Source organism: Lagenorhynchus albirostris, chromosome 2, assembly GCF_949774975.1.
Source record: "Lagenorhynchus albirostris chromosome 2, mLagAlb1.1, whole genome shotgun sequence".
Classification (NCBI taxonomy): domain Eukaryota; kingdom Metazoa; phylum Chordata; class Mammalia; order Artiodactyla; family Delphinidae; genus Lagenorhynchus; species Lagenorhynchus albirostris.
This window is the reverse complement of record NC_083096.1, coordinates 125,732,428-125,759,124: the sequence shown is the minus strand read 5'-3', so window position 1 is coordinate 125,759,124 and position 26,697 is coordinate 125,732,428. Positions and strand designations below refer to the sequence as shown.

The window sequence follows — 26,697 nt, the reverse complement described above, 5'->3', positions numbered from 1 at the left end:
AGTGAGGGGTACGGAGTGTGGGCGTGCCAGAGGCCGGCGTGACGTTGCACCAGCTTGAGGCGCACCGTGCGTTCTCCCAGGGAAGTTGTCCCTGGATCCCCGGACCCTGGCAGTGGCGGGCTGCACAGGCTCCCGGGAAGGGGGTTGTGGACAGTGACCTGTGCTCTCACACAGGCTTCTTGGTGGCGGCAGCAGCAGCCTTAGCGTCTCATGCCCGTCTCTGGGGTCTGCGCTGTTAGCCACGGCTCGCGCTGGTCTCTGGAGCTCCTTTAAGCAGCGCTCTTAATCCCCTCCCCTCTCCTCTTGCACCAGGAAACAAAGAGGGAAGAAAGTCTCTTGGCAGGTCCAGACTTTTTCCCTGAGTCCCTCCCAGGTAGTGGTGCACTAACCTTTTCAGGCTGTTTTCTTACTGCCAGTCCTCTCCCTGAGCTCCATGGAAGCCTGAGTCTCAGCTCCCAGCCCTTCCCGCCCTGGCCGGTGAGCAGAGAAGCCTCTCGGGCTGGTGAGTGCTGGTGGGCACCGATCCTCTGTGCGGGAATCTCTCTGCTTTGCCCTCTGCACCCCTGTTGCTGCGCTTTCCGTGGCTCCGAAGCTCCCCCCCACCGCCACCTGCAGTTTCCGCCCACGAAGGGGTTTCTGGTGTGTGGAAACCTTTCCACCTTCACAGCTCCCTCCACTGGTGCAAGTCCTGTCCCTATTCTTTTGTCTCTGTTTATTATTTTTTCTTTTTCCCTACCCAGGTACGTGGGGGAGTTTCTTGCCTTTTGGGAGGTCTGAGGTCTTCCGCCGGTGTTCAGTAGGTGTTCTGTAGGAGTTGTTCCATGTTTAGATGTATTTCTGATGTATCTGTGGGGAGGAAGGTGATCTCCGCATCTTACTCTTCCGCCATCTTATCTTCCTCCTCTCCTAAGCTTTCATTTTTTTAAGCTTTGTTTGCAAGACTGTCAATAGACGGTGAACATGAAATGTTTTCGAGTACATAGCTACATACTTCAGTGGTGAAGTCTTCTGGTTTTTTTTTTGCGGTACGTGGGCCTCTCCCGTTGCGTAGCACAGGCTCCGGATACGCAGGCTCAGCGGCCATGGCTCACGGGCCCAGCCGCTCCGCGGCATATGGGATCTTCCTGGACCGGGGCACGAACCCATGTCCCCTGCATTGGCAGGTGGACTCTCAACCACTGCGCCACCAGGGAAACCCGTGGTGAAGTTTTTTTTAAGGCAATTTGTGAAGAATAACCTAAAGTTCATTTTTCTTTTCACTTAATGTTTTATGGTGTAGAGTGTATTTAAAATAGTGTGGGAATTCAGCAGAGGTCAGTTTTTATGTTTGCTATATGCATTTCACATCATAATTTGAATTGTTTGTGTGGGTTTTTTCCCCTTAAGCGTCTAAGTTTTAATGGCTAATGTATACTGCATTATCACATTAAATTCATTTTATCATAGTAAGATATATTTAAAATATCTACATGTTAGTGCTGAAAATAATTTTTTCCCCATACATAGTGGTTCATTGATAAAATAATTGGAGGCAATGCAAGTTCTGATTTGTGTCATTCTTAGAGTAGTAATTCTGTCTTTAACCTGCTGTAGTGAAAATTCAGTGTTGGAAACTTTCTCCTCAGAAAATATATTTTTCACATTTAACATGGAATTCATATGATAGTAGTAAGGGCTTAATTCCATTTTCTTCCAATTTTTTGTTTTTTACTTTTATTTTAAAAATTTTATTGGAGTATAGTTGATTTACAATGTTGTGTTAGTTTCAGGGTGTACAGCAAAGTGAATCAGTTATACATATACACATATCCACTCTTTTTTTAGATTCTTGCCCCATATAGGCCATTACAGAGTAGTGACTAGAGTTCCTTGTGCTGTACAGTAGGTTCTTATTACTTACCTATTTTATATATAGTAGTGTGTATCTGTCAGTCCCAGTAACATTTTGTTGACATTGTTCATTTTCTATTAAGCAAAAGTAAAGGGTCATTGTACTTTTTTAAAACAGTAAGGAAATAATTCTCCTTCAAATGTTAGGACTCCTAGCATTGCTAAGAATCCTTAAATCTTTTACCACAGACACAGATGAGGCTTAGTTCTCTCAAAATTTAAAGCTGTTGAATTTCTCAGCAAATCATTTTCTTCCAATCTTGTTTACACATTTTACTACAGTGTTTGATTTCTTAATCTTGATTAAATTCACTTAGGAGGCTCACATTGTATATAAATATTAACTCAAAATGGATAAAAGACTTACAAGCCAAAAGTAAAATCCTCTTAGAAGAAAATATGTAAGTTAACTTTCATGACCTTGTATTTGTCAGTGATTCCTTAGATATGACAAAAAGCATAAGCACCAAAAGAGAAATAGATAAGTTGCGGATAATGAAAACTAAAAACTTTTTTGGAGGACTTCCCTGGTGGAGCAGTGGTTGAGAATCCGCCTGCTAGTGCAGGGGACATGGGTTCGAGCCCTGGTCCGGGAAGATTCCACATGCCACGGAGCAACTAAGCCCGTGCGCCACAACTACTGAGCCCACATGCCACGGCTACCAAAGCCTGCGTGCCTAGAGCCTATGCTCCGCAACAAGAGAAGCCACCGCAATGAGAAGCCCACACACTGCAACGAAGAGTAGGCCCCGCTCCGCGCAACCAGAGAAAGCCTGCACGCAGGAACGAAGACCCAACGCAGCCATAAATAAATAAGTAAAATAAATTAAAAAAACAAAAAACACTTTGTTTCAAAGAACACTCAGAATATAAAGACAACTGTCAGAGTGCTAGAAAAATAATGTTTCCAATAATGGACTTGTATCTAGAGTATATAAAAAACTGTTACAGCTCAGTCTTAGAAAGAATGTAGACTTGTGCAACTGCATTGGAAAACAGTTTGGCAATTCCTAAAGAAATTAAACAGGGAGAGTTTTTTGACAGCAGTTTTGCTCCCAGTGATATGCCCAAGAGAAACAAAAACATGTCTGCACAAAAACTTGTACATAGATTGGATATTCTTGGCAGCATTATTCAAAACCAAAAAGTCAACCCAAATATCCACTAACATGGGTAAACAAAGTTGTACATTCCATACAATAGATTATTATTCAGCAGTAAAAAGGAACCAAAGTACTGTTACGTGTTATAATATGCATGAGCCTTGAAAACATGCCAGGTGAAAGAAGCTAGACACAAAAGACCACATGTTGTATGATTTCATTCATATGAAATGTCCAGAATGGATAAATCTATAACGACGAAGTAGATTAGTGGTTAGAGTGTGATAGCTAAAGGATATGGGGTTTCTTTTCAAGGTGCTGAATATTTTCTTTAAAAAAACACATATAAATATATTAAAACAGAAAGGTAAACCAGATATAAGTGCTCAAGGAAATGCCATAGTAGGTCTGAGGTGGCAAAGGGGCATAAAAGATGGGATGTGCAATATGTATTTTCTTACCTTAAAAACTGGAGGCATATCGTTTGCCTGTTTCTTTATTTAATGGATTTATTCATAAGCATCTTATCCTATTTAACTATTGAATCATTCTTAAATTATGGGATATTCTATACATTTTTATTGTTTGCAGCTGTACTACAGTCTATCATAGGGCACAGAAATACAATATAAAACACATCTTTTCCTTCTAAGGAATTTGGAATATTAGTTACACAAAGCAGTACAAGAAAGTGTAAGGTATACAACCATGACAAACTTAAATATTTGATGAAGGGAAAGTTCTGTGTAATGCTTCCAGGACAGGGGTCACAGATGACTTGTAAGGTGGTTTTTGTTATTTAAAGCTTAATTTGGAAGCTGAAATGAAGACAACTGAAGGTATAGGGCTTTATTATTTTTTGATTATTTTGTTTGTGCCTGAATCATATAATGGTCATCTTCAAAGTCCTATAACTTTTCTCATTTAATTAATTTTTTAAAATTTTTATACAATTTTTAAAGGTTACTATCCCCTTACAGTTACTACAGAATATTGACTGTATTCCCCATGTTGTACAGTACATACTTGAGCCTGTCTTACACCCAATAGTTTGCTGTCGTTAGGTGGGATTTGTTTGTTGTTTCTTTGTTTTTAATTTAGTTGCTGTACAGTATAGCGATTCACAATTTTTAAACATTATGCTCTGTTTATACTTATTATAAAACATTGGCTATATTCCCTGTCTTGTACAATGTATCCTTATAGCTTATTTTATACCTAATAGTTTGTGCCTCTTAATCCTCTACACATATATTACCCCCTGCCTTCTCTCTTCCCACTGGTAACCTCTAGTTTGTTCTCTATATCTGTGAGTCTGCTTCTTTTTTGTTATATTCACTAGTTTGTTGTATTTGTTAGATCCATGTATAAGTTATGTCATACAGTATTTGTCTTTCTCTGTCTGACCTATTTCTTTCTTAACTACTTTATTGGAGTATAATTGCTTTACAACGGTGTGTTAGTTTCTGCTTTATAACAAAGTGAACCAGTTTACATATGTCCCCATATCTCTTCCCTCTTGCATCTCCCTTCCTCCCACCCTCCCTATCCCACCCCTCTAGGTGGTCACAAAGCACCGAGCTGATCTCCCTGTGCTATGCGGCTGCTTCCCACTAGCTAGCTATTTTACGTTTGGTAGTGTATATATGTCCATGCCACTTTCTCACTTTGTCCCAGCTTACCCTTCCCCCTTCCCATATCCTCAAATCCATTCTCTAGTAGGTCTGCATCTTTATTCCCATCTTGCCCCTAGGTTCTTCTGACCTTTTTTTTTTTTTGGCGGTACGTGGGCCTCCTCGCTGTTGTGACCTCTCCCGTTGCGGAGCACAGGCTTCAGACGCGCAGGCCCAGTGGCCATGGCTTATGGGCCCAGCCGCTCCACAGCATGTGGGATCTTCCGGGACCAGGGCACGAACCCGTGTCCCCTAAATCAGCTGGCGGACTCTCAACCACTGTGCCACCAGGAAAGCCCTGACCTTTTTTTTTTTTAGAGTCCATATATATGTGTTAGTATATGGTATTTGTTTTTCTCTTTCTAACTTACTTCACTCTGTATGACAGTCTCTAGGTCCATCCACCTCACTACAAATAATTCAGTTTCGTTCCTTTTTATGGCTGAGTAATATTCCATTGTATATATGTGCCACATCTTCTTTATCCATTCATCTGTTGATGGACATGTAGGTTGCTTCCATGACCTGGCTATTGTAAATAGAGCTGCAGTGAACATTATGGTACATGACTCTTTTTGAATTATGGTTTTCTCAGGGTATATGCCCAGTAGTGGGACTGCTGGGTCGTATGGTTCTAAAAAAAAAAAATTCTCTTTAGGTTTTTAAGGTACCTCTATACTGTTCTCCATAGTGGCTGTATCAATTTAAATTCCCACCAACAGTGCAAGAGGGTTCCATTTTCTCCACACCCTCTCCAGCATTTATTGTTCGTAGATTTTTTGATGATGGCTATTCTGACCGGTGTGAGATGATATCTCATAGTTTTGATTTGCATTTCTCTAATGATTAACGATGTTGAGCATTCTTTCATGTGTTTGTTGGGCAATCTGTATATCTTTTTTGGAGAAATGTCTGTTTAGGTCTTCTGCCCATTTTTGGATTGGGTTGTTTGTTTTTTTTGATATTGAGCTGCATGAGTTGCTTGTATGTTTTGGAGATTAATCCTTTGTCTGTCTGACTTATTGCACTTAGCTTAAATGCCCTCATGTCCATCCATGTTGCTGCAAATGGCAAAATTTCATTCTTTTATAGCTTACTAGTATTCTGTTGTATAGATACAGCACATTTTCTTTATCCATTCTTCTGTTGATGAACACTTAACATAGCTTTCATATCTTGGCAGTTGTTAAAAATGCTTCTGTGAACGTTGGGGTGCATGTACCTTTTCAAAATTGTGTGGGGTTTGGTTTGTTTGTGGGTTTGTTTTTATCTTTTGTTTTTTTGTGGGTTTTTTTTTTGGATATGTACCCAGGAGTGGAATTTGGGTCATATGGTAGTTCCATTTTTAGTTTTTTTTTGAAACGTCCTTACTGTTTTCCACAGTGGCTACACCAATTTACATTTCCACCAACAGTATAGGAGGGTTCCCTTTTCTCCACATGCTCTCCAGCATTTATTATTTTTAGACCTTTTGATGATGGCCATTCTGACCAGTGTGAGGTGACAGATACCTCAGTTGTTTTGATTTGCATTTCTCCAGTGACTAGTGATGTTGAGCATCCTTTCATGTGTTTGTTGGCCATCTGTGTGTATTCTTTGGAGAAATGTTTGTGTAGGTCTTCTGCCCATTGTTTTGATTGGGTTGTTTTTTTGATATTGAGCTGTTTGTATATTTTGGAGATTAACCCCTTGTCAGTCTCATTGTTTGGAAGTATTTTCTCCTATTCTGTAGGTTGTCTTTTTGTTTTGTTTATGGTTTCCTTTGCTATGCAAAAGCTTGTAAGTTTAATTAGGTCTCATTAGTTCATTTTTGCTTTTATTTCCTTTACTTTAGGAGATGGATCCAAAAAAATATTGCTGTGATTTATGTCAAAGCACTTTCTACTTTTCCCCTAGTTTTATAGTATCTGGTCTTACATTTAGGTCTTTAACCCATTTCGAGTTTATTTTTGGATAGGGTGTTAGAGAATGTTCTGCCCCTCTTTTCCATGTAGCTGTCCAGTTTTCCCAGCACCACTTACTAAAGGGACTGTCTTTACTCCATTGTATATTCTTGCCTCCTTTGTCATAGATTAATTGACCATAAGTGTGTGGGTTTATTTCTGGACTCTCTATGCTGTTCCATTGATCTGTGTGTCTGTTTTTGTGCCAGTACCATACAGTTTTGATTGCTGTAGCTTGGTAGTACAGTCTGAAGACATAGAGTATGATTCCTCCATCTCTGTTTTTCTTTATCAAGATTGTTTTGACTATTCAGGGTCTTTTGTGTTTCCATACAAATTTTAAAATTATTTGTTCTAGTTCTACGAAAATGCCATTGGTATTTTGATAAAGATTGCATTGAATATCTAGATTGCCTTGGGTAGTATGGTCATTTTAACAATATTGATTCTTCCAGTCCAAGAATAGGGCAGGACTTTCCTTCCCATCTGTTTGTGTTGTAGACACAGAATTTTTTTTAAGTCAAAATTGAAAGAGAGAGGAGAGGTACACCTTAAAAAGCTAATTGCTCAAAGCAGGGCGTGAATTGGGCATGGTTTGCTAGACAACAGGAAGTCAGTTTGATCTGTGTTACCACTAACTCTGGTTTTCTGGGTTTTACCTAGTGATTTAGAAGTAATTTTGGATTTTATTAGCAACTGCCTTCCGTAACACAGCATATTATCCTATACACGTTTTGGCCACTGAATGAATCTAAAACTGATTCCATAAATAATAATTTACTTCAGACTGTTTTTCCTTGAGTTAGAACTTTTGTTAATCAGTTTTTCCCCAAGTTTAACATTTCTAATGTTTTGATGACATAATGTCTTTAAGAAGTATTGCTAAAATTAGGGTTTTCTTGAGGACATTAAAGGAAAGGCACATAGTTTACAAAAAAAAGAATTGCAGTTTTTTAGTATTCATTTGCTTCTTAGGCTCAGAACAGTATTTGAAAATAGGTCTTTCGTTGTCAGAATCCTCTTTCTAGTGGAGCTCCATCATAGACACATCTGCTATGATGTGTCTGCATTTTTTGGATAATACTGTATTTTAAAGTCTAGTTTGCACATTTGTGGTTCTAGAGAGAGACGACGACGAAGAAGCAGAAGTGGCACAAGATCTCCTAAAAAGCCTAGGTCTCCCAAAAGAAAATTGTCTCGCTCACCATCCCCTAGGAGGTAAGAATATTAATCTTTTATTAAATCTATCCTGTTTTTCAGGAACTGTACTAGAGTTTTTCTTCCTTTTCAGGAATTAAAATGCTTAAGAATGTGCTGATACACTCTCTTCATGACTTGAGGCTGTGTTATAATAAACACTGTTTAGGATTGGGCATTTTCGATCAGTAATCAAGTTATAGTCTTCTTCCCTATATTACTTATATACAGCTTGTATCCAGTGACTTGAAATTGGATCTTTGCTGTCCTCTTTATAGCAAGTGAACTTGGGTTGTCAAGTTTGCCATCTAAAACAAGTTTAAACTTACTCCTATTTAATTAATGGTGAAAGTTCTTGAGCAGTTCGTTTCAAGCATCTTGTCAGCATTTTACTGTCATCCTAGACATAAAAAGGAGAAGAAGAAAGATAAAGACAAGGAAAGAAGCAGAGATGAAAGAGAACGATCCACAAGCAAGAAGAAGAAAAGTAAAGATAAGGAAAAGGAACGGGAAAGAAAATCAGAGAGTGATAAAGATGTAAAAGTATGTTTACAAACTAATTTATTTTGGTGTTTTGGGTGATGCTGGTACTTTAAAGAAGTGATTTTCCTGTGAAGACGTTTACTTTTATTATTTTCCTTGGCAAAGCAGGTTACACGGGACTATGATGAAGAGGAGCAGGGGTATGACAGCGAGAAAGAGAAGAAAGAGGAGAAGAAACTGACAGAGCCAGCTTCTCCTAAAGCAAAAGAGTGTTCTGTGGAAAAGGGAACTGGTGACTCACTAAGAGAATCCAAAGTGAATGGCGATGATCATCATGAAGAAGACATGGATATGAGTGACTGAATATTGCCTCTGTGGGAATCCAACTGTATACGTGCATCAGTGTCATTCCTCTGTGTGATTTCTTAATGCTGTATTTGTTCATCTCAAATCTAGATGTATACAGCTCTGAGTCATAAATGGTTATAAAGCTCTTGATGTTGATATTTGTTATTTACATCCAAAAGCTTTTAGAAAAATGATACATGGGTAACCAGTTATTGACAGGTTGAAATCTGATTGAGTAAACAAGCAGTTTTACTATTCTGGTGCTGCTTCATAACAAAAATGAAAAGCTGCATGCATCTACAGCAGGCATGGATTGTTTATGTTGTATGATCTCCTTTATTAAGTTCACTTATAGTATTTCTAGAATTTGATTCATTGCCGTAATAGAGCCATGTAGGGAATGCACTGATTGCATGTTAATTGTGGCAGGAATATCCTAAATGTCATTCAAATCCTCCAACATGATGGATCTACTTATGGTCTTGTTTGTTGACATGACAAATTAAACATTCTTATAGTTACATCTGGAAATGAGCATTTGAAATAGATAATCCTTTAAGCCTTGTGGCTAAATTTTTGTGGCTTTTGTTTAACTTTGAAGGGTTATATATGCACTAACCTTTTTTGATGGCTATAATTAGGCTTTAATTACAGAAACAAGATTTCAATGAAACTGTCTTTGGCAGTAAGTAAATAGCATATTTTGGAGTAGAGTTGTATACTTTTTCATAAGGTGTTTGGGAATTTTTTTTCCTAAAATAATTCATTGAACATCTACATCAGTGAAAGTTATCTGCCTATCCTGAAGTCCATCTGTAAAAGAAAGTTATCTCTTGTCCTGATTTTCAATTGTCCACTCTTTTATTAATTTGTTTTAATCTCATTGTTGGAAAAGGGGGATAGTGCATTTTAAATTGACCTTCATATGCTTTTAAAAATAAGACAGATCTACTTGATAATGTACTTTTTATTTGATCTCAAGTTGTATAAAACCAATAAATTTTGTGTTACTGTTACTGCAGTAGTAATCTTATGCACACAGTGATTCCATGTTAAATGCAAAGTAGTTAGGCAACTGTTTTCTTACAGGAGTTTCCAAGCTTCACTTTTGTGCAGTAAAAACAAAAGTAGGCTACAGTCTGTGCCATGTTGATGTACAGTTTCTGAAATTGTTTTACAAGACTTTGATAATAAAACCCTTAAACTTATGTTTATGTTCCTGTAAAACTGTATTTGTATTTATTTACGTTGTTGAATGTATGGCATTTACCTCATTCATTTTACATATCAAGTTCTTTTTCCTTTCAGTCCACATATTTTAATATAGTAGTAAGATGGAATGCATCACTGTAGTGATTAGTTGCCATTAGAATTGTCAGAATTAGTTTAATTTCTATCTAAAACAGTCTTTTTCTAAGTGTAATTTTCTTTCTTATATTTTGGGTGTAGGACTTGGGTTGAGTAAAGCAATGAACTTTAGGATAAACATGATCCCACCTATATCTAGTAAATTTATATTTTTGGTGAACATAAACATACTTTTCTGGAATAGTATAGAAACTCAATGGTATGTATCTACTGTACAATACTAAATAGTATATTTATTCATTTATGAAATGAGTAGTGTTTGAGTGGCTGGGATTAAGGGGGAAATGAGCCGGAATTGTAGCTTTTATCCAAATTGGAGTATAATTTTTTTTTTTAACTTTTAGAATTGAAATGCCGTATAGATAAGCCAGCATTGTTTTTACAGTTTGTAGTAACTTTTTAAAGATTTTATGGAAGGGAATTTTGTCTGTAGTAAGACGTTCTAGTAATGGTCCTAAAAATCACTGCATTTTTAAACACGAAGTTGAACGCAAATGACATTCTTTAAACTTACAAAAAAATTTAGTAGAAAAACATTTAAAGATTGAACCATATGATATTGTCGGTTTTGTAAGTCAAAAACAAGTAAGATATTGGCGGTTTCACTTGGTTAAGCCTAATATTACTCAAATTTTATTCCCTCACTTGTAGTCTTTGAATATATAGTATACTGATTTCTAAAAAGGGATTAAGAAATTTTGGGCTTTAAAATAGTACCACTGACTTAAGATGCTGTCGTGAAGGGAGTCTATACTTAGGTTATTTTTCAGTGAACATTTATGCACAAAGGTAGGGTTGCACGGGACAGAAGCCTTTAACACATAACCAGTCGAAATCAAGTGAACACTGCCTCCACACTGAATTTTGTTCTGTATTTGGTAGTGAAAATGATTAAAAAATAAAAGTGGTTTTGTTAGAAAAATGTTTGTGCTATTTATTTGCTTAAATTCTTCATGAGTGAATGAGGTAGTAGCTATTTAAGAGCCCAGTCATGAATTTCAGCTTCATTTACAGCTGGGGAGACCTGTGTTTCCTACCTTCATTTTCCTGTCTGTAAAATGGGAGTGATATCTACCTTGTAAAGTAGTTGGTAGAAAAAAATGTAGCCCTGTGTGCCTGGGTCAGTAAACGGTACCTGCTATTTAATTATGGAGCTTTTCAAAACTATATGAAAATTCAGTTTGGGGTAACGTTTTAGCAGAAGCACTAAGATAAATTGCGTGCAGATATGGCTATATTTCCCTTTACATTTTTGTGAATATAGGTTTTGGATAATAAGCTCCCTGGTAGTGATTCTATGTGGAAGGTAGAAGAATATTAGTTATTTAGGGAAGAAAGACAAACTGGGCTTCTACTAGAACAGTGAAAACTAATTTTACATTCACCTTGGAGTTGCATCTTAAAACTGATGTTCTGCTCTTAGTGTCATATAGCCTGTACAAGCCTACTTTTCCTCTGGCAAAACAATACCACTTTCTTCACTTGGGCACCAGATTAAGTGGTCTGTGCTGTTTGAAGATCGATAGACATCTTTTAAACTGGAATTGTGATTTCTGTTCCTTTTGTCTCAAATCTAGCTAGTGCATTTCACTCCTATCTAAAATATTTTCTCTAATCAAATACATGTAGTTGTGTTTAAATATGGAAACTCTACTGATACTTTTAAAGAGCATCAGAATATGTTACTAAGGGTTTATTAGCAGAGGTAGTTTTTAAATGAGACTAATTCTGGAGTTGTTGATTTTGAGTCTGTTTTACTTAGTTTTATTTTCCCATTTTCATTTTATAATATCAAAGTATATGTAAAATTCATAAAGACATTCTTCAAAATAACGTGTGAACCATGCTAATTCTTTGCTAGTGGGAATATTCTTAAGAATATACTTACAGGTTATAGTAGGCGTTAAATATCAAGTTAAGGAAGACAAGCATCCTGTAGGTTAGCATCATGTAATTTTGTTCTTATCAATCAATCAGTCAGCATTCAATCCAGGGAGCCAAATGACCCAAAAAGATTTGTTGACAGAGATTTGACCTTAATTGTGGGAGTTGGTTTAATAGTCTCAAAGTTGTCTATGCTGTGCATCTGATGCTGAAGACTAAAGCCCACAGGCAGTCAAGAAAAGAAGGATAGTTGAGAGGGGTAAGAATAAGTTGGAACCATAAGCTGGAACCCACAAGAATGGGCTGAAACTGCAGGACCAAGCAGATAAGCCACAACGTGTATGAACTACATAATTTCTGCTTCACTTCTTCAGAATTCCTACGCTACCCATGTTCATTACTTAAACATCCCCGCCAGTCACTGTCAGCCTTCTTCAGTGACCAAGAATTCTATGGGAGGTACAGGTGCGTCTTATTTTTGCGTTTTTATACTACACAGTTTCTGCTTTAGGCTAATTATTTTCACCTGCAAAACATGAGCAAATTCAGGAATGATTGCCAAATACCTTTCTTTAAAACACAGGAAATTTCCTTCAGTTTTTTTAGGTGCTGTGGCAAAAGGAAAATTCTAATTCCATGTACCATATGTGCCATTATGGCCAGAAGTACTATTCCTAAAATGAGCTGTAACAGTTTTTTTAAAGTTCATCACTAGGTAGTACTACAAGGATAATCACATGATCTGAAAAGTGTGCTATTGGGCTTCCCTGGTGGCGCAGTGGTTGGGAGTCTGCCTGCCGATGCAGGGGACACGGGTTCGTGCCCCGGTCCGGGAAGATCCCACATACCGCGGAGCGGCTGGGCCTGTGAGCCATGGCCGCTGAGCCTGCGTGTCCGGAGCCCGTGCTCCACAACAGGAGAGGCCACAACAGTGAGAGGCCCGTGTACCACAAAAAAATATATGTGTGTGTGTGTGCGCACTACTGAGATGACATTTTTAGATGGCATTCTATGACATTTTTAGATGGCATTCTAAGATACTATTGGCCCAGATTTCTGATATAAAATGCTTTACAAAAGCAGTTTTTGCTCATTCATAATATACAAATGATGGGCTTTTACTGAGTTTAGTTTTAATGTCTTTACAAGTGATTTAATACCTCCTGTCCATTTATCTAGGTTTCACTGTCAGTTGTCTTTGAAAGTTCCCAAGTATAGCAACTTTGGTAAGGATTCATTTTGTTAATTTTGGAAAACACAGTTAAGATACCTTTTGCTGGAGTTAAGCACAGGCATAGTGTGTCCATACTAAGTAATTTGCTCAATTTCAGAGGCTAGCATACTACAAGTAGGACTCTGAACTCACCCCGTTTTCTACAACTTTTTCTCAACCATATTGTGACAAATAAAAGTTAAGAGCAAGCAAAAGCAACTCAGTATTTTCTTTAGTCCTTTTGTGGCCTCGAAACAAGCTCTTTGTCTGCTTTAGGCTTAGTGAAAACTAGGGAGAAATTTCACTTAAGCACTCATTATTCACCACCCTTCCCCAAGATGTGAATGATAAGCTGTGCATGAATAACACTATGAAAACACATTTTTATTAGTGTGAGTGGGGCTCAATACCAGTTCTAAACAGGAGAAAAACTGAATAGTTTTTTCAGCTTCTGTTGGCTATCAGCTTCTCTGAAATGTGTTCGTGTCTAGACAATTGTATGTAGCTATACTCACAATAATCAGAGCATCAGCTTTATGCCTCCCTTTTTATGAAGCTTGATAATTTTCTGTACATGAATGTCTAGACAGGCAAACTGTCTCTAGGGAATTTTCTTAAAGAATCCTATATTCTTTTGAAACCATACTGGTGGCAGGATATACTGAACATTTCTAAACGGCCATTTAAGGTAACCATTTTATAGCCCCCCAATTTTAAACAATTTTTTCAGTCACAAATGGAAGGCAAAGAGAATTTTATGAACCTACATTACAAAATCTAGATTACCACGTAAGAGTGTCAAAATATATAGCGTTTTTATCTACTTACTTGAAACACGGCATATAGCTTCATTCATTAGCTGGATTAAAAGGCACATTTTGAAAAGTCTAATACTGTGAAAAGTTTATTTGCATTAAATAACTCCTATTTTTACCATCATAAGAGATACTGACATTTGCTTGTCCTTTGTGATCAGATAAAAGACATTTTGGAATGGATAATCTCTACTATTCTTTATGAAAGAAAAAGTTAAAAACAAAATTCAAGTGCAAAAGTTTTCAGTAGTCTTCCTACCTCCAGTGTATCCCAGCAAAACAGTCACAGCTTTTAGGAAATTGATAAATCCCAAGCTGCAATTTACCATGTTTTTTCCCCAATGAATTACAAAAAAAGTCTGCAGTATATTCTTGAAAGTATACCATATTCCCACAAAGCAAGGGAGCCTAAAAGCAACAGTGATCATTGCCTTTCAGTATCTCAAACCTCATATAATCAGTGACAGGATAATAGAATCTCTAAGTCCAACAAACATTCCCAAAATAATAGGGATCAACTTCTATTTAACAAAACTAGTCTGGGTTTACCCACCCTTTCCACAAAATTCAACAGACCCACGTAAGGTAGAAACTGGTCTTTGAATTTTTAACTATGATTATTTTTCTTCATTATAAAATGTATTTAATAAAATGTCAACATATGCAATGTAGTATGTACCAGCATGGAAGATGCAGCTTTAAAGATGTTTATTACAAAATTTTTCTTATGGTTGATGCTTCGGATTTTTAAGCCATCTCTTCAATAAAGGTCTCTAAACTCATTCAAATTATTTAAAATCCTGAAAAAAGTTACTGGTCACTCTAAAAAACTTGACAGATGCATTCTGACACATTTTTCAAGATACATTTAAAAAACATTTCCTTAGCTAAGCTCTTTAATACAACATAACATTTTATGACTGTTATACATTATTCTCCCTAATTTATTGTCATTGTTGGACCTTCAAACCATCTTGGAATAAGTATGAAAAATTTTTATGTGCAAAAATGAATAATGCATGATTTTAACACTTTGGAGATAATTAAAATCAATAAATATTTTCTTGTGACTTACTTAAAAAAATAAACAGTAGGAATTGTCAATCTTGTGTATGTTTCTGGAATTTAACTTGTAACAAATATATTCTATTAGCATATAAAATGTTTTTACCTTATTTTGAAAGCATTAAATATGTAGGGATGCCCAAAATATGTGGATTGTTTTTAAAACTGACACAAATGCATCCATATTCCACTAAAAACAAAATAATCAGAATGATGTGCACTTATTAGGAAGCAAGTTTAAAAATTTGGAATTTTTTTAAAGTGCTCAGATTTGGAAGAAGAATATCTTTAAGCATGCTCATCATGAACACAAAAAGGACTTTTAAACTCAAGTTTAGAAAAAAAAAAGTTTCTATGAAAGGAAGATTATTAACAAACATTTTCCATTGAAGAAAGAATTCAGGTAAAAACAAATAGCACCACAATGAATTGCACTAAGGTGCTAAAGGAGGTACCTTATTCCCTGCAGAGAGAATGCTCCTTCTGAAGTGTATTGCAACATATAAATGCAATTGTTTAATGGTTACCATTTGGTTCATTCAGCTACAGAAAACTGCATTCCTTCTAGTTCATTATATTGAACAAACATTCAAATTACTGAACTATACATAATGTTACATACTTTACATTTTATGAAAACAAAGCTTGAAGGAATATTTATAAAGGTCACCTTGAATATAAGATGACAAGTTTAAAAGGGTTTCATATCTCTTAAGACATTTAATTTATGTTAATGGTCCAGGAGTGTTTTAGATATAGATATAGATATATTTATATGCATATATATTTCAACAAGAAGTGTAAAAATTTTTAAAAACAAATCACAGCACTCATAGCTGTTTTACATAAGAAGGACTTGGGGTCATTAAGCTGTCAAACTATTACACTTATAATATGTATATTTTTAAAAAGACTGAAAATGGCACATCAGGAAACTTGCTGGAATTCTTATTAGAGGCCCATTTCATTATATCATATCACTGATGTGTCGATCCAACATAATTCCCTTTTCTTCAATGAAAACATTTGTCCCTTCTATTTGAATTCACTTCTGGGGTCTCTGCATTCTCTAGCTTTCCTTGGTTGAATGGCATCATTTTCTGTGTCAGTTAAAGATCAGGAAAACGGCTTGGATCTTCCTTGTAGTCTTCAGGTATGGTAAAAATGGAGCCATCAAATTCATCATATCGAAACTCCTGAAAAGTCACAGTGGCTGTGATCGTAGGAAACACGGGTATATCTAGAGAGGACAATCAATGATAACACTGTAAAATGAAATGGTAACCTATTTATAGACTATGAAATACTATTAGAGATATCTATACTCCTTAAAATGTAAAAAAGTGTTATTCAAGGACCAGACAAATCCTAATATACATCTAATATTGAGTATGGGTGTTTGCAGGAAGAGTTTGGCTACTTGTGAGGAGAGACAGACACCAAAGCATCAAGAATTACATCAAAAACTCAAGGTCCCACTGCTTCCCAGTCTTAGCACTATGATGGCAGATTCCACTAGACTATTTTTTCTTGGGGCAAAGGGATGGCTACATTTGTACTTTTTGCATTCTGATATCTTTTCTTCAGATTGTAGTGTATATACTCTGAATCTGAGCTGATTTTTTTTTCATTTAATACAAATGAAATACATTCATCCTTTTTTGTTTTAAAACACTAAAAAACAATCCATCACTTTAATATATGGTATAAAAATAATCTCATCAGAATTGGAGTAATATCATACCACCACAGCCTAATATTCTTCTAAATAAAATACATTTCTAGCTGAAATTATGAGTGAAATGTGACATCAAAAATGGCCAAATACTTTAATCACTCTGCAGTTTTATTCCTAATACGATTTACTGGAAAGAACACAAATTATAAAACCTAGATTCTGATTCCTACAAATCATTTAATTTATGAGGCTCAAGGATTTCATCTACAAAATAAACTCTAAAGGTTACTTAAAACTCTGAAATGATTCTGTGAAAGCTAAGTTGAATGCCTAGGATAAAGGCATACCATAAACTAAGGCTGACTGTTACAAGCCTAGTATTCTATTGCAGAAAGTAATATTCTCATTTAAAAAAAAAAATAAAAAACTAAGAAATCAACATAAGGATTACAGAGTTTCCAGTTATTTCTGGTGGAAAAGATCATTCATTTGTGCTTATTAAGTAAAGATGCTGTTCTAATTCAGAGGTCAGCGAACTAAGTAAGGCCTGTTGCCTGGCCTTTTTTTGTAAGGCCTGTGGGCTAAGAAAACATTTTACATAATTTAGTAGTTTTTTAAAAAACACAAAGAATAATGTTTCACGCAGATAAAATTACATGAAATTCAAACTTCACTGTCCAGAGTAAAGTTTTATTGGAATATGTGGTTTACTTATTCTCTATGGCTGTTTTCATTCTCCAACAAGAGTTGAATAGTTGTGACAGAAACCATATGGCCTGTAAAGTCTAAAATATTTACTATCTTTCAGAAGAAGTTTGATGACCTTGATGACCCTTGTTCTAGGCATTGGATATACACCAGGAAACAGTAGAAAACAAATCATGCATTTATGGAGATTACATTCTGGTTGGGAGATACAAACCACAAATAGGTAAAAAATAATTGTGACTAAGTATGTAGGCAAAAATAAAGCAAGTAGGGGGATAGGGAGTTTCAGTGTTGAGGGTAAGAGTTCTTGATTAGGGTTCAAAGGAAAACCTCAATAAAGTGGCCTTTCAGCAAACACCTGAGATAAGAACAAACTACACAGTTGCCTAGAGGAAGAAAATTCCAAGTAGAGGGAATAAGTAAAAAAGCCCTAAAATGAAAGTGTATGGTTTATTCTGGGAACAGCTAGGAGATCAGTGTGGCTACAGCCAAATGAGTACGGGAAAGATTAGCAGAAGATGAGGTTTGAGAAGATATAGGCAGCCAGATCAAGCGGGGTTTAGGTCAAGAAAAAGTCTGCGGCTTCTACTCTGGATGAGATGGAAAGCCAGTGGATGGTTGTGAGCATAGTAGTAACATGTTCTGGCTTAAGTTTAGGCAGATGTAATGAGAATATAATGTAGGGTGACAAAAGTAATAGGAGGGATGTGCTCCAGAAGGAGCAGTCAGAGAGGCAGGAAGAAGATCAAGAGAGAACTCTATCCAAAAAGTGGGAGGAAATCTGAAGAGAAACTACCAGCTTTCACTGGGACAAGGACTCCACAAAAAGAATGAAATCTTGAGAGGTTAAGTCAGATAACAGAAAAGTGTCCAGCAGACTTAACGGTATGAACATCAATAACAAACACAGAGTGGAAGAGATGAAGAGACTCTGCACCGAGCAGCTGGGTTATTTCTAGCTTGAGGCTATTACAAACTTATTTTTGTATACAGGTTTTTGTGTGAACATATCTTTATTTTTCTGGGATAAATGCCTAGGAGTGCAACTGACTGATCCCATGGAAGTTGGGTGGTTAGTTGTTTGTTTGTTTTTTAAGAAATGGCTAAAACGTTTTCCAGGGTGGCTCTACCATGTTACATAACCACCAGCAATGTATGAGCAATCCAGTTTTTCCACATCTGCACAAACATTTGGAGTTGTCACCATGTTTTATTTTAGCCATTCTGTTAGGTGTATGTAATGATATCTCACTGTGGTTTTAATTTGCACTTCCCTAATGGCTAATGATTCACAACACTGTTTTTGTGCTTATTTTCCATTTATATATCCTCTTATGTGAAATGTCTTTTTGTGTCTTTTGCTCTTTTCTAACTGGCTTGTTTATTTTGTTACTGATGAGTTTTAAGCATTCTTGTGGTTTTTTTACTCTTAACTGGGTCTTTCACAGAGCAGAGCTTTTTTACTTTTGAAGAAGTCCAATTCATTGATTTTTTTTCTCTTATGGGTCATGCTGTGGTGTGAAGTCTAAGAACTCTTTGCTTAAACCTAGATCCCTAAGAATTTCTTCTACGTTTATTTCCTAAGTTTTATTGTTTTATTTTACTTTTAAATTTAAGTCTATGATTCATTTTCAGTTAATTCTTGTATAAGCTGTAGGATTAAGGTGGAGTTTCATTTTTTTTACCTTTGCATGTCTAATTGCTCCAGCATCATTTGTTGAAAAGGCTATCTTTCCTCCACTGAACTACTTTTGTACCTTTATCAAAAATAAGTTGAGCATATTTATAAGGATCTATGTTTGAATTCTCTTTTCTTATGTTGACTTATATGTTTATATCTCAACCAATACCATACAGTCTTGATTACTATAGCTATACAGTAAATATTGAAATGGAGTAGACTGATTACTCACACTCATTCTTTTTCAAAGTTGTTTTGGCTCTTGTTCTGAGTCAAATTCTTTCCCCTCCAAAAAGATCTATTCCAGTCCTAACCCCCAGAACCTAAGAATGTGACTGTTTTTTGAGACAGGGTCTTTGCAGAAGTAATCAAATTAAGAATCATTAGAGTGGTCCCTAACCCAATGGCTAGTGTCCTTACAAAAAGGGGAAATTCGAAGACACATGTACAGGAAAAGAACACCATGTGAAGATGAAGGCAAAGATTGTGGAGTGATGCTTCTACAAGCCAAAAAACATCACCAGAAGTTAGAGGAGGGCCATGAAACAGATTTCCTCTCATAGCCTGCAGAAGGAGCTAACCCAGCTGACACCCTGATCTCAGATTTCTAATCTCCAGAACTGAGACAATAAATTTCTATTGTTTAAGCCACTCACAGTTTGTGGTATTCTGTTATGCAGCCCTCGAAAATATAGATATTCTAGTTTCTTTGCCATCCCATGTAAATTTTAAAATAATCTTTTCTCAATCTACAAAAAAAATATGGCTGGGATTGTGATAAGAATTGTGTTAAACCCATGTATCTCTTTGGGAAGAATTAACATCTTTCCTATGTTGAATCTTCCAATCCATGCGCATCGTATGTCTCTACTTTTGTTTAGATCTTCTTTTATTTCTTTCATCAGTGTTGTATAATTTTCTGCATACAAGTACTGTAAATGTTTTGTTAAATTTACATCTATTTCCTTTTTTTTGCAATCATAAAAAATATTTAGTTTTGGTGTCAGTGTGTTCAATGCTAATATACAGAAATATTACTGATTCTTGTATGTTTAACTTTTATCCTGCCATCTTGCAGAATGCATTAACTCTAGTTTGTTTCTAGAACCTTTGGGATTCAACTCATAGAATCGTGTCATTTGCAAATAGAGAAGATTTTATTTCTTCCTTTTTCTACTCTGAATGCCTTTTTTTTCCCTTTCATTCATTATTACACTTACTATCCCCTTTTGATTTCTGCAGGATCTGTCATGCTATCCTGTTTCATTCTCTGTTTTTTATCTGTCTTGCTACAGATGTGTTGATTTTATCACTCTTTTCAAAGGACCAGCTCTTTGCATCACTGACTTTCTCTATTTATTCTGTTTTCTCTTTCATTTATTTCTACTCTTTATTATTTCCTTCCTTCTGCTTGCTTTGGGTTTATATGTTCTTCTAACTTCTTGAAGTAGGAGCTTAGATTATTGATTTAAGACTTCTCTTTTCGTAATGTATGCATTTAGTGCTATGAATTTCCCTCTCAGCATGACTTTAGCTATATTATACAAATTTTGATATTTGTAATTTTACTTTCATCCAGCTCAATATATTATTTTCCCTTGAGATTTCACCATTGACATAAATTATTTAGAAGAGTGCATAACAAAATATCACAAACTGGAGAGTCTCGTTATCTTTCTATTATTAATTTCTAGTTGGATTCTACTGTGATTGATTGTTTTTCAATTATTAAGGTTTGTTTTATAGCCCAGGATATGGCCTATCTTGGTATATGTTCCATGAGTACTTGAAAAATATGTGTATTCTGCTGATGTTGGGTAAACTGTTCTATAAATGCCAATTAGGTGCTTTGGTTTATGGTGTTGTAGAGATGTTCTATAATATCCTTGCTGATTTTCGTTGAAGTTGTTGTATCATCTGTTGAGAGAAGGGTGCTGAAGACTCTCACTATAATTGAAAATCTATTTTTCCTTTCATTTCTTTCAGATTTTGCTTCACTTATCCTGCAGCTCTGTTGTTTGGTATACACATTTAAGATTGCTATTCTTCTTCATGGATTGACCCCTTTATCATTATATAATGCCCCCCCGCACCCCAGTAGTTTTCTTTGCTCTGAAATCTACTTTATCTAATATTAATATAGCTAGTCCTGTTATCATTTGATTAATGTTTGCATGATATATCTTTTTCCATCCTTTCACTTTCAACTTGCCAATATCATATTTGAAGGGTTTCTTGAAGATAGCATGTAGTAGAGTCATGTTTCTTTAATCTGTTTTTCCAATCTATATCTTTTAAATGTTTTATTTAGACTATTTATACTTAATGGAATTATTTATATACTTAAGACTTAAGTCTGCTGTTTCATTTTTTGTTTTTTTGCTTGTTGTCTTTTTTCATATATTTTTCTTTTTCTTGCCTTCCTGTAGGTTACATGACTACTATTTATTTATTTATTTATTTATTTGGCTGCACCACACAGCATGTGGAACGTCCCTAACCAGGGATCAAACCTGTGCCCCCTGCAGTGGAAGCGCAGAGTGTTAACCACCGGACCACCCGGGGAAGTCCCAACATGACTATTTTTTAGAATTTTATTTTTATTTATCTATAGTGTTTTTGAGTATATCTCTTTGTACACCTTCTTTAGTGGTTGCTCTAGGTATACATTATATATAACTAATTTGTCATAGGCCCCTGGTGTCATCACTTTAGCAATTCAAGTGAAGTAGAAAAATTTTACCTCTCTTTATCTCCTTTCACCTTCCCCCATTTATAATATAACTATAAATAGAAAGAAAGAATGGAGAGCTAAAAGTAGACTTTCAAGCAACTTGGCTATGAAAAGCAAAGATTAAAGGCAAGTGCTGGGTAGGGTGGAGCTAAAGGGATTGCTTCATTAGATTGGTTGAATTTTATTTCTGAAGTTTGGCCATCTTCCCCTCACCTCCCTGTGCCTGACTTTTCTTTTTTTGGGCCATACCATGCAGCTTGAAGGATCTCAGTTCCCCAACCAGGGACTGAACCCGGGCCACAGCAGTGAAAGCCCACAATCCTAACCACTAGGCCACCAAGGAACTCCCTAGATCGGCTGAATTTTAAAAAGAGAAAGACCTTTAATTGGTTTAACTTTAAAAGGAGAAAGAACTGAACAAAGCCTAACGGCTAAGAAGAAAAAGGCTGTACAGGAGTTGGAAGATAAAGGAGAAATATGGGGAAACTGATAGAGCAAGCTTTTTAAAAAAGCAGGGAGGAGAACAGATCCACAGTACAAATGAAGAGAATAATCAAGCTAAGAAAAGGGACACCACTTCTACTGAGATAGAAAAGATGGAGGAAAAGATAGGGCTTGGGGCAGAAAAGTCTGTGTGAGAAGTTGGGAGTAATGAGGGAGGTCTCATTTCTGATGGCCTTTTTTTGTAACTAAGAAAACAAAATTCATCTGCTTAGACTGTGGGAGGAAGTAGTGGGGGGTGGGGATGGGGACTGGTGAAGGAGGTTCAAATTTAACCTTTGAAAGCAGAATGAGGGAAGCAGCAAATCAGAGAAAAGATCATTCAAAATCAGCATTTAAAGCTCTGGCTGCTTTTGAAAACATGTAGTTGTGTTAACAATACCCAAATTTTTCCCCTCAATTGTACCTTCTAGCCTAAATATAGAAACAGAAATGACTGAAGATTAAACTGACGTAGGACTGGAGTTTTATATGGTCATTTTGAAAGAAGGACAAAGAGACAAGAGAGATAGAGGTAAGCAAATTCCCAATAAGTATACAAGCAAAAAATTATAAATCCCTTGTTAATATGGCTCTATATCAGAGAAATGCCTGCAAAAAAGTATTGTAGATTTTTTTCCTTTCTATATAAAGTATTTCTTTTTCATAAAAAAAACTTGTATTGTGAGGTTTGATTTGTGTTTGGGACTTTAAAAAATGTGAATACAGTAATAGTTTCATATATTTAATCCCTACCCTCTATTCTAGTTTGTCACTGTGCCCCTTAAATACAGTATATAGAAGAGAGTCCAATGCTTGAACTATTTTCTGGCTACAGACAATTACAGTGGGATTTGAAGCTTCTGCAGAAATACTCATGTAATGATCCACAGCTCAAACTCTCAGCTTTAGTTTTCTAACAGTTTCTGCCTAGAATCTTATCACTGGTTTACTCAAGTAGACACTGGGTTCCCAGTGCTTTTACATCACAAAGGGAATCTAGAATGACATAGTTAGAACATGTTTTAAAATCAATTTTAATTCACAAAATATATTCCCAAATTTGGAAAGTTGAGAAGGTCGAGTTTAATTTTAGCAATAAAAGCATTACTTCTGGGATTAAAGCATTTTGGCCTAATTATTCTGAGATGTGGTTTCAGTAATATTGAGTAAAACAAGATAAAATATATCAGAGGAATTATATAAAAATTATATTATTATATAATATCCCCCTACCCCATACATAATGTAAACACCAAAAGGGCAGGGGCTTTTTGCTGTCTCTCATCCCCCCCATAGAAAAGGGTCCAGTACACAGCAGGCACTGATTAAATATTTGGAGGCTGGATCAGTGGATGGTATTGAAGGCCCTCCTGGAGCTTAAATCAATGCTAAATCTAAACCTCAACTCCTAAAGAACCTGTAAATAGTGTCTTGCTCCCAGTTTTCTAATATAGTTAAGAAGATAAATATATACGAAAATGAAAGTTTACTGTTTTGAAAGATCATTGTTTAAAATAAAATTAAGTTTACACATTTAAGACTGAAAAATAAAATGTAAGGAGTATTACTGTATCCCTGAATAATGACTGTTGACAACAGAAACATTCCCACTATTCAGAAACTCAGAGTCTGCTGAAAATTTGGGCTAAAATCCAGTCTCCCTATATTTCATATTAAAACATTATCACAGTGCATCATAAGTTCACCCACACCCTCTTGAATGAAATATTTGCATATCCCTTACATTTGACTTAAGTAGAATTAGAGTTTTCATCAGGAACTTTATATATTTGACAAAACATGAATATCAATGCATGTAATTACAGAAAAACCATATAAAAATTTAAACTAGGAAATCCATTTTCCTTCAAAGCATATTTCTTCTTCTTAAATGTTAGTAAACAGCTCCATATTTCTAACAGACACTGAACTTACATGAAAATTTTTCTCTTACCTAGTTTTACAGGAAAGCCTGGAGGAAGCTTCATCTGAACAAATTCTCTAAGCTTATTAAAGTGCTTGAAGGGAGCTATTACTTCCAAAACATTCAATAATCTGAAAAATGGAAGGAGAAAAACATTTTTCAAATTGATTTCATTGTGTCTTTATGTTGTTTTATAACTACATGCTTCAAACTTACACAGTATTACTGACTTCCAGATATTAAAGATGAGAAAATGACACCTCCTTCCACCTCCTGTTTTTTTGTTTTATTATTCTTTTCACTGTGTCAAAGTTTATAACTTTCACATTTTATTGGGCAGCCATAATTCCCACAGTTGTTGATTTCAGATCTATATTTCAGCAGATTCAAGGCTTACACTAGTCTTCTTCCTGAAGTCTACAAATTCCCAAGTTCTTTAATTAGCCTCACTGTTTGGACGCCTGAATTTCACTGTCAATTTTGTGTGTGTGAAGGGCTCTTACGTACTTATTATTCCTTGATTTCTTATAGATTTGATAACTGAGTGTTTCTTTTTTACATACTAAAGAGAAATCCAACTGGCATAAAATTTCAGTTTATAATCCTTCCCTCTTAACTACAATTTCATGAGGTCTCTTAACTTCTTTTATCCTTTGGTTGGATGAATTTCATTTTCAAGTAGTAGTATTTTTCTTTCAAAAAAGGCCCATGGCTGCTATATTTATTGAATTCTTCTGTGTCCTTTTCAATTGCCTTGATATGTAAATGACATCTTACCTAGATATACTATCAGATCACACTTTCTTTGCCTCAGCAATATCAAGATGTAAAAAAAATGTAAGGCCAGGCTGTTTTTTACCCTTTCACCTGAATGCCTTTAGAACTCTCTATTAACAATTGAAATACAATAGTTTAACCAATATAATAATTGTTACTAATCCTTCTCTATCAATTTTTCTTGGAGCCTAATGTTAGGCTACAGAATTAGTTCTTCCATACAGAGAAATTTTCTTCTATCATATTTTGAATACTATTTTGTTTACATTTTGGAGGCTTTCTATTTAAATGGAACAGCAATGATCCTTATATTGAACCACTCTCCTCCATAAATATTACTTCTCAAATTTCTTTAACCTCTGCTTTCACTGGATTCACTATAAGCTATAAAAATTTAATTTTTGGTCACATCTATCCTGTTCATTGTTGTTTCTACTGTATTTGTTTTGCAATAGTGCTATTCAGTGTTTAATTTATTTCCTTAGCTTTACAATCTCCTTTTCATTTCATTCTGTTGTCTTATCATCTCATCTTAGAGTGATCTAGTTTACCAATTTCATGTTCTTTTTATGTTTTCCTATAGTACTTACAAGAAATTTTCTTCTGTTCTTTGACTTATATTTTATTCTAGAATGAGTTCTTTTTCTGGCTTTTATATACTATCTATATTCCTTATTTTACTTTTTGCAGGGGGAATGGCTATAATTCCACATTTTATAAATTCTAAAATACCCATTTTTTTTCACATATTAACATCTCTGAAATTGGGATAACTCCTAAAATTGAGAGCATCTTATAATTTGCCACATTATTCTTCTTCATTAGAGTATATATCTGGTGCATCTTGGAGTCATTTGGGTCCAAGATATGATAAATTATGCAGATTTGTATGTATGGCTAATTCCCTTCCCGCATCTTCTGAGAACTATTTATTTCCCTCTTTGATCAATAACTTGAGGACTGTATACCAAATTCTATCTATTCTTCCAAAGCCTGGCTATTGAGGAGTATGAGATGTGCACAGAATTTGTAGAAAAGAAGGGTCCTGCTCTCTTCCGTGAGAATTTTTTTTTTTTAATGTAATAGCCCAGACTGAAAGTGGAAGGATCTACAAAGGAAAGCCTAGGACTTCAATTCATCCCCTACTTTAGTGAGAAGCCTAAAGGTACAATTCTGTCAGAATCGGCTCTAGCTACCCACCTCACATTCCATCCATCTCTCCAAATCAATTTTTTTTTAATGAGCATCTGATGAATACAGGTTTGGAAGGATATATTCAAGTACTCCAGGAGTACTGTTTATAAGGGTGACAAACTACAAATAATTAAAATGTTTATCAGTAGGGGGATGATAAAATAAATGGCAGTATATCAATACTACAATATATCAAGGAAAGAAAAAAAGATAGATAATAATGTACTTATTGTAAGAACTCCATGATAACACACTTTTAAAAGAAAAAAAGGAACTAACAGAACAAATTGTAGACTGTTCCCCCATTTTTATAAAAAATTCTAAAAAAATACAGAAAAAATCTAGACAAAAATACAGCAGTTATTTACCTGAGGTGAAAGAAAACTGCCATTTTTATTCTATAAACTTCCCAACTGTTACTTTTTACAATAAGCATGTATTCATGTATTACTTTTGTAATTAAAAAATAATTATTCAAAAATTTATCTGGTTAAAATAATTAAAATGTTAATATTTTGTGAGCTGGAAAATTTCTA

The 26,697-nt window shown here is 35.4% G+C and overlaps 2 protein-coding genes across 9 annotated transcripts in view; one reads left to right on the top strand and one right to left on the bottom strand.

Moving 5' to 3' along the window:
- SRSF11 (serine and arginine rich splicing factor 11) overlaps positions 1 to 9,845 on the top strand; it is a 54,397-nt gene extending 44,552 nt beyond the window's left edge. For 4 of the 8 annotated variants that reach the window (XM_060139763.1, XM_060139759.1, XM_060139764.1 and 1 more), the window contains 3 exons: positions 7,711 to 7,827; positions 8,211 to 8,349; positions 8,455 to 9,845. In XM_060139763.1, the coding sequence (XP_059995746.1) occupies positions 7,711 to 7,827; positions 8,211 to 8,349; positions 8,455 to 8,652 (454 nt within the window). In that variant the 3' untranslated portion in view covers positions 8,653 to 9,845. The remainder of the gene's footprint in view (positions 1 to 7,710; positions 7,828 to 8,210; positions 8,350 to 8,454) is intronic. The other 4 variants (XM_060139761.1, XM_060139765.1, XM_060139760.1 and 1 more) reach the window with 3 other exon arrangements.
- Positions 9,846 to 13,978: 4,133 nt separating this feature from the next.
- Positions 13,979 to 26,697, bottom strand: part of ANKRD13C (ankyrin repeat domain 13C) — an 81,084-nt gene continuing 68,365 nt past the window's right edge. Inside the window, exons 12-13 of the mRNA XM_060139755.1 lie at positions 24,221 to 24,321; positions 13,979 to 16,222 (exon numbers count right to left, since the gene is read on the bottom strand). Of these exons, the coding sequence (XP_059995738.1) occupies positions 16,092 to 16,222; positions 24,221 to 24,321 (232 nt within the window). The 3' untranslated portion in view covers positions 13,979 to 16,091. The remainder of the gene's footprint in view (positions 16,223 to 24,220; positions 24,322 to 26,697) is intronic.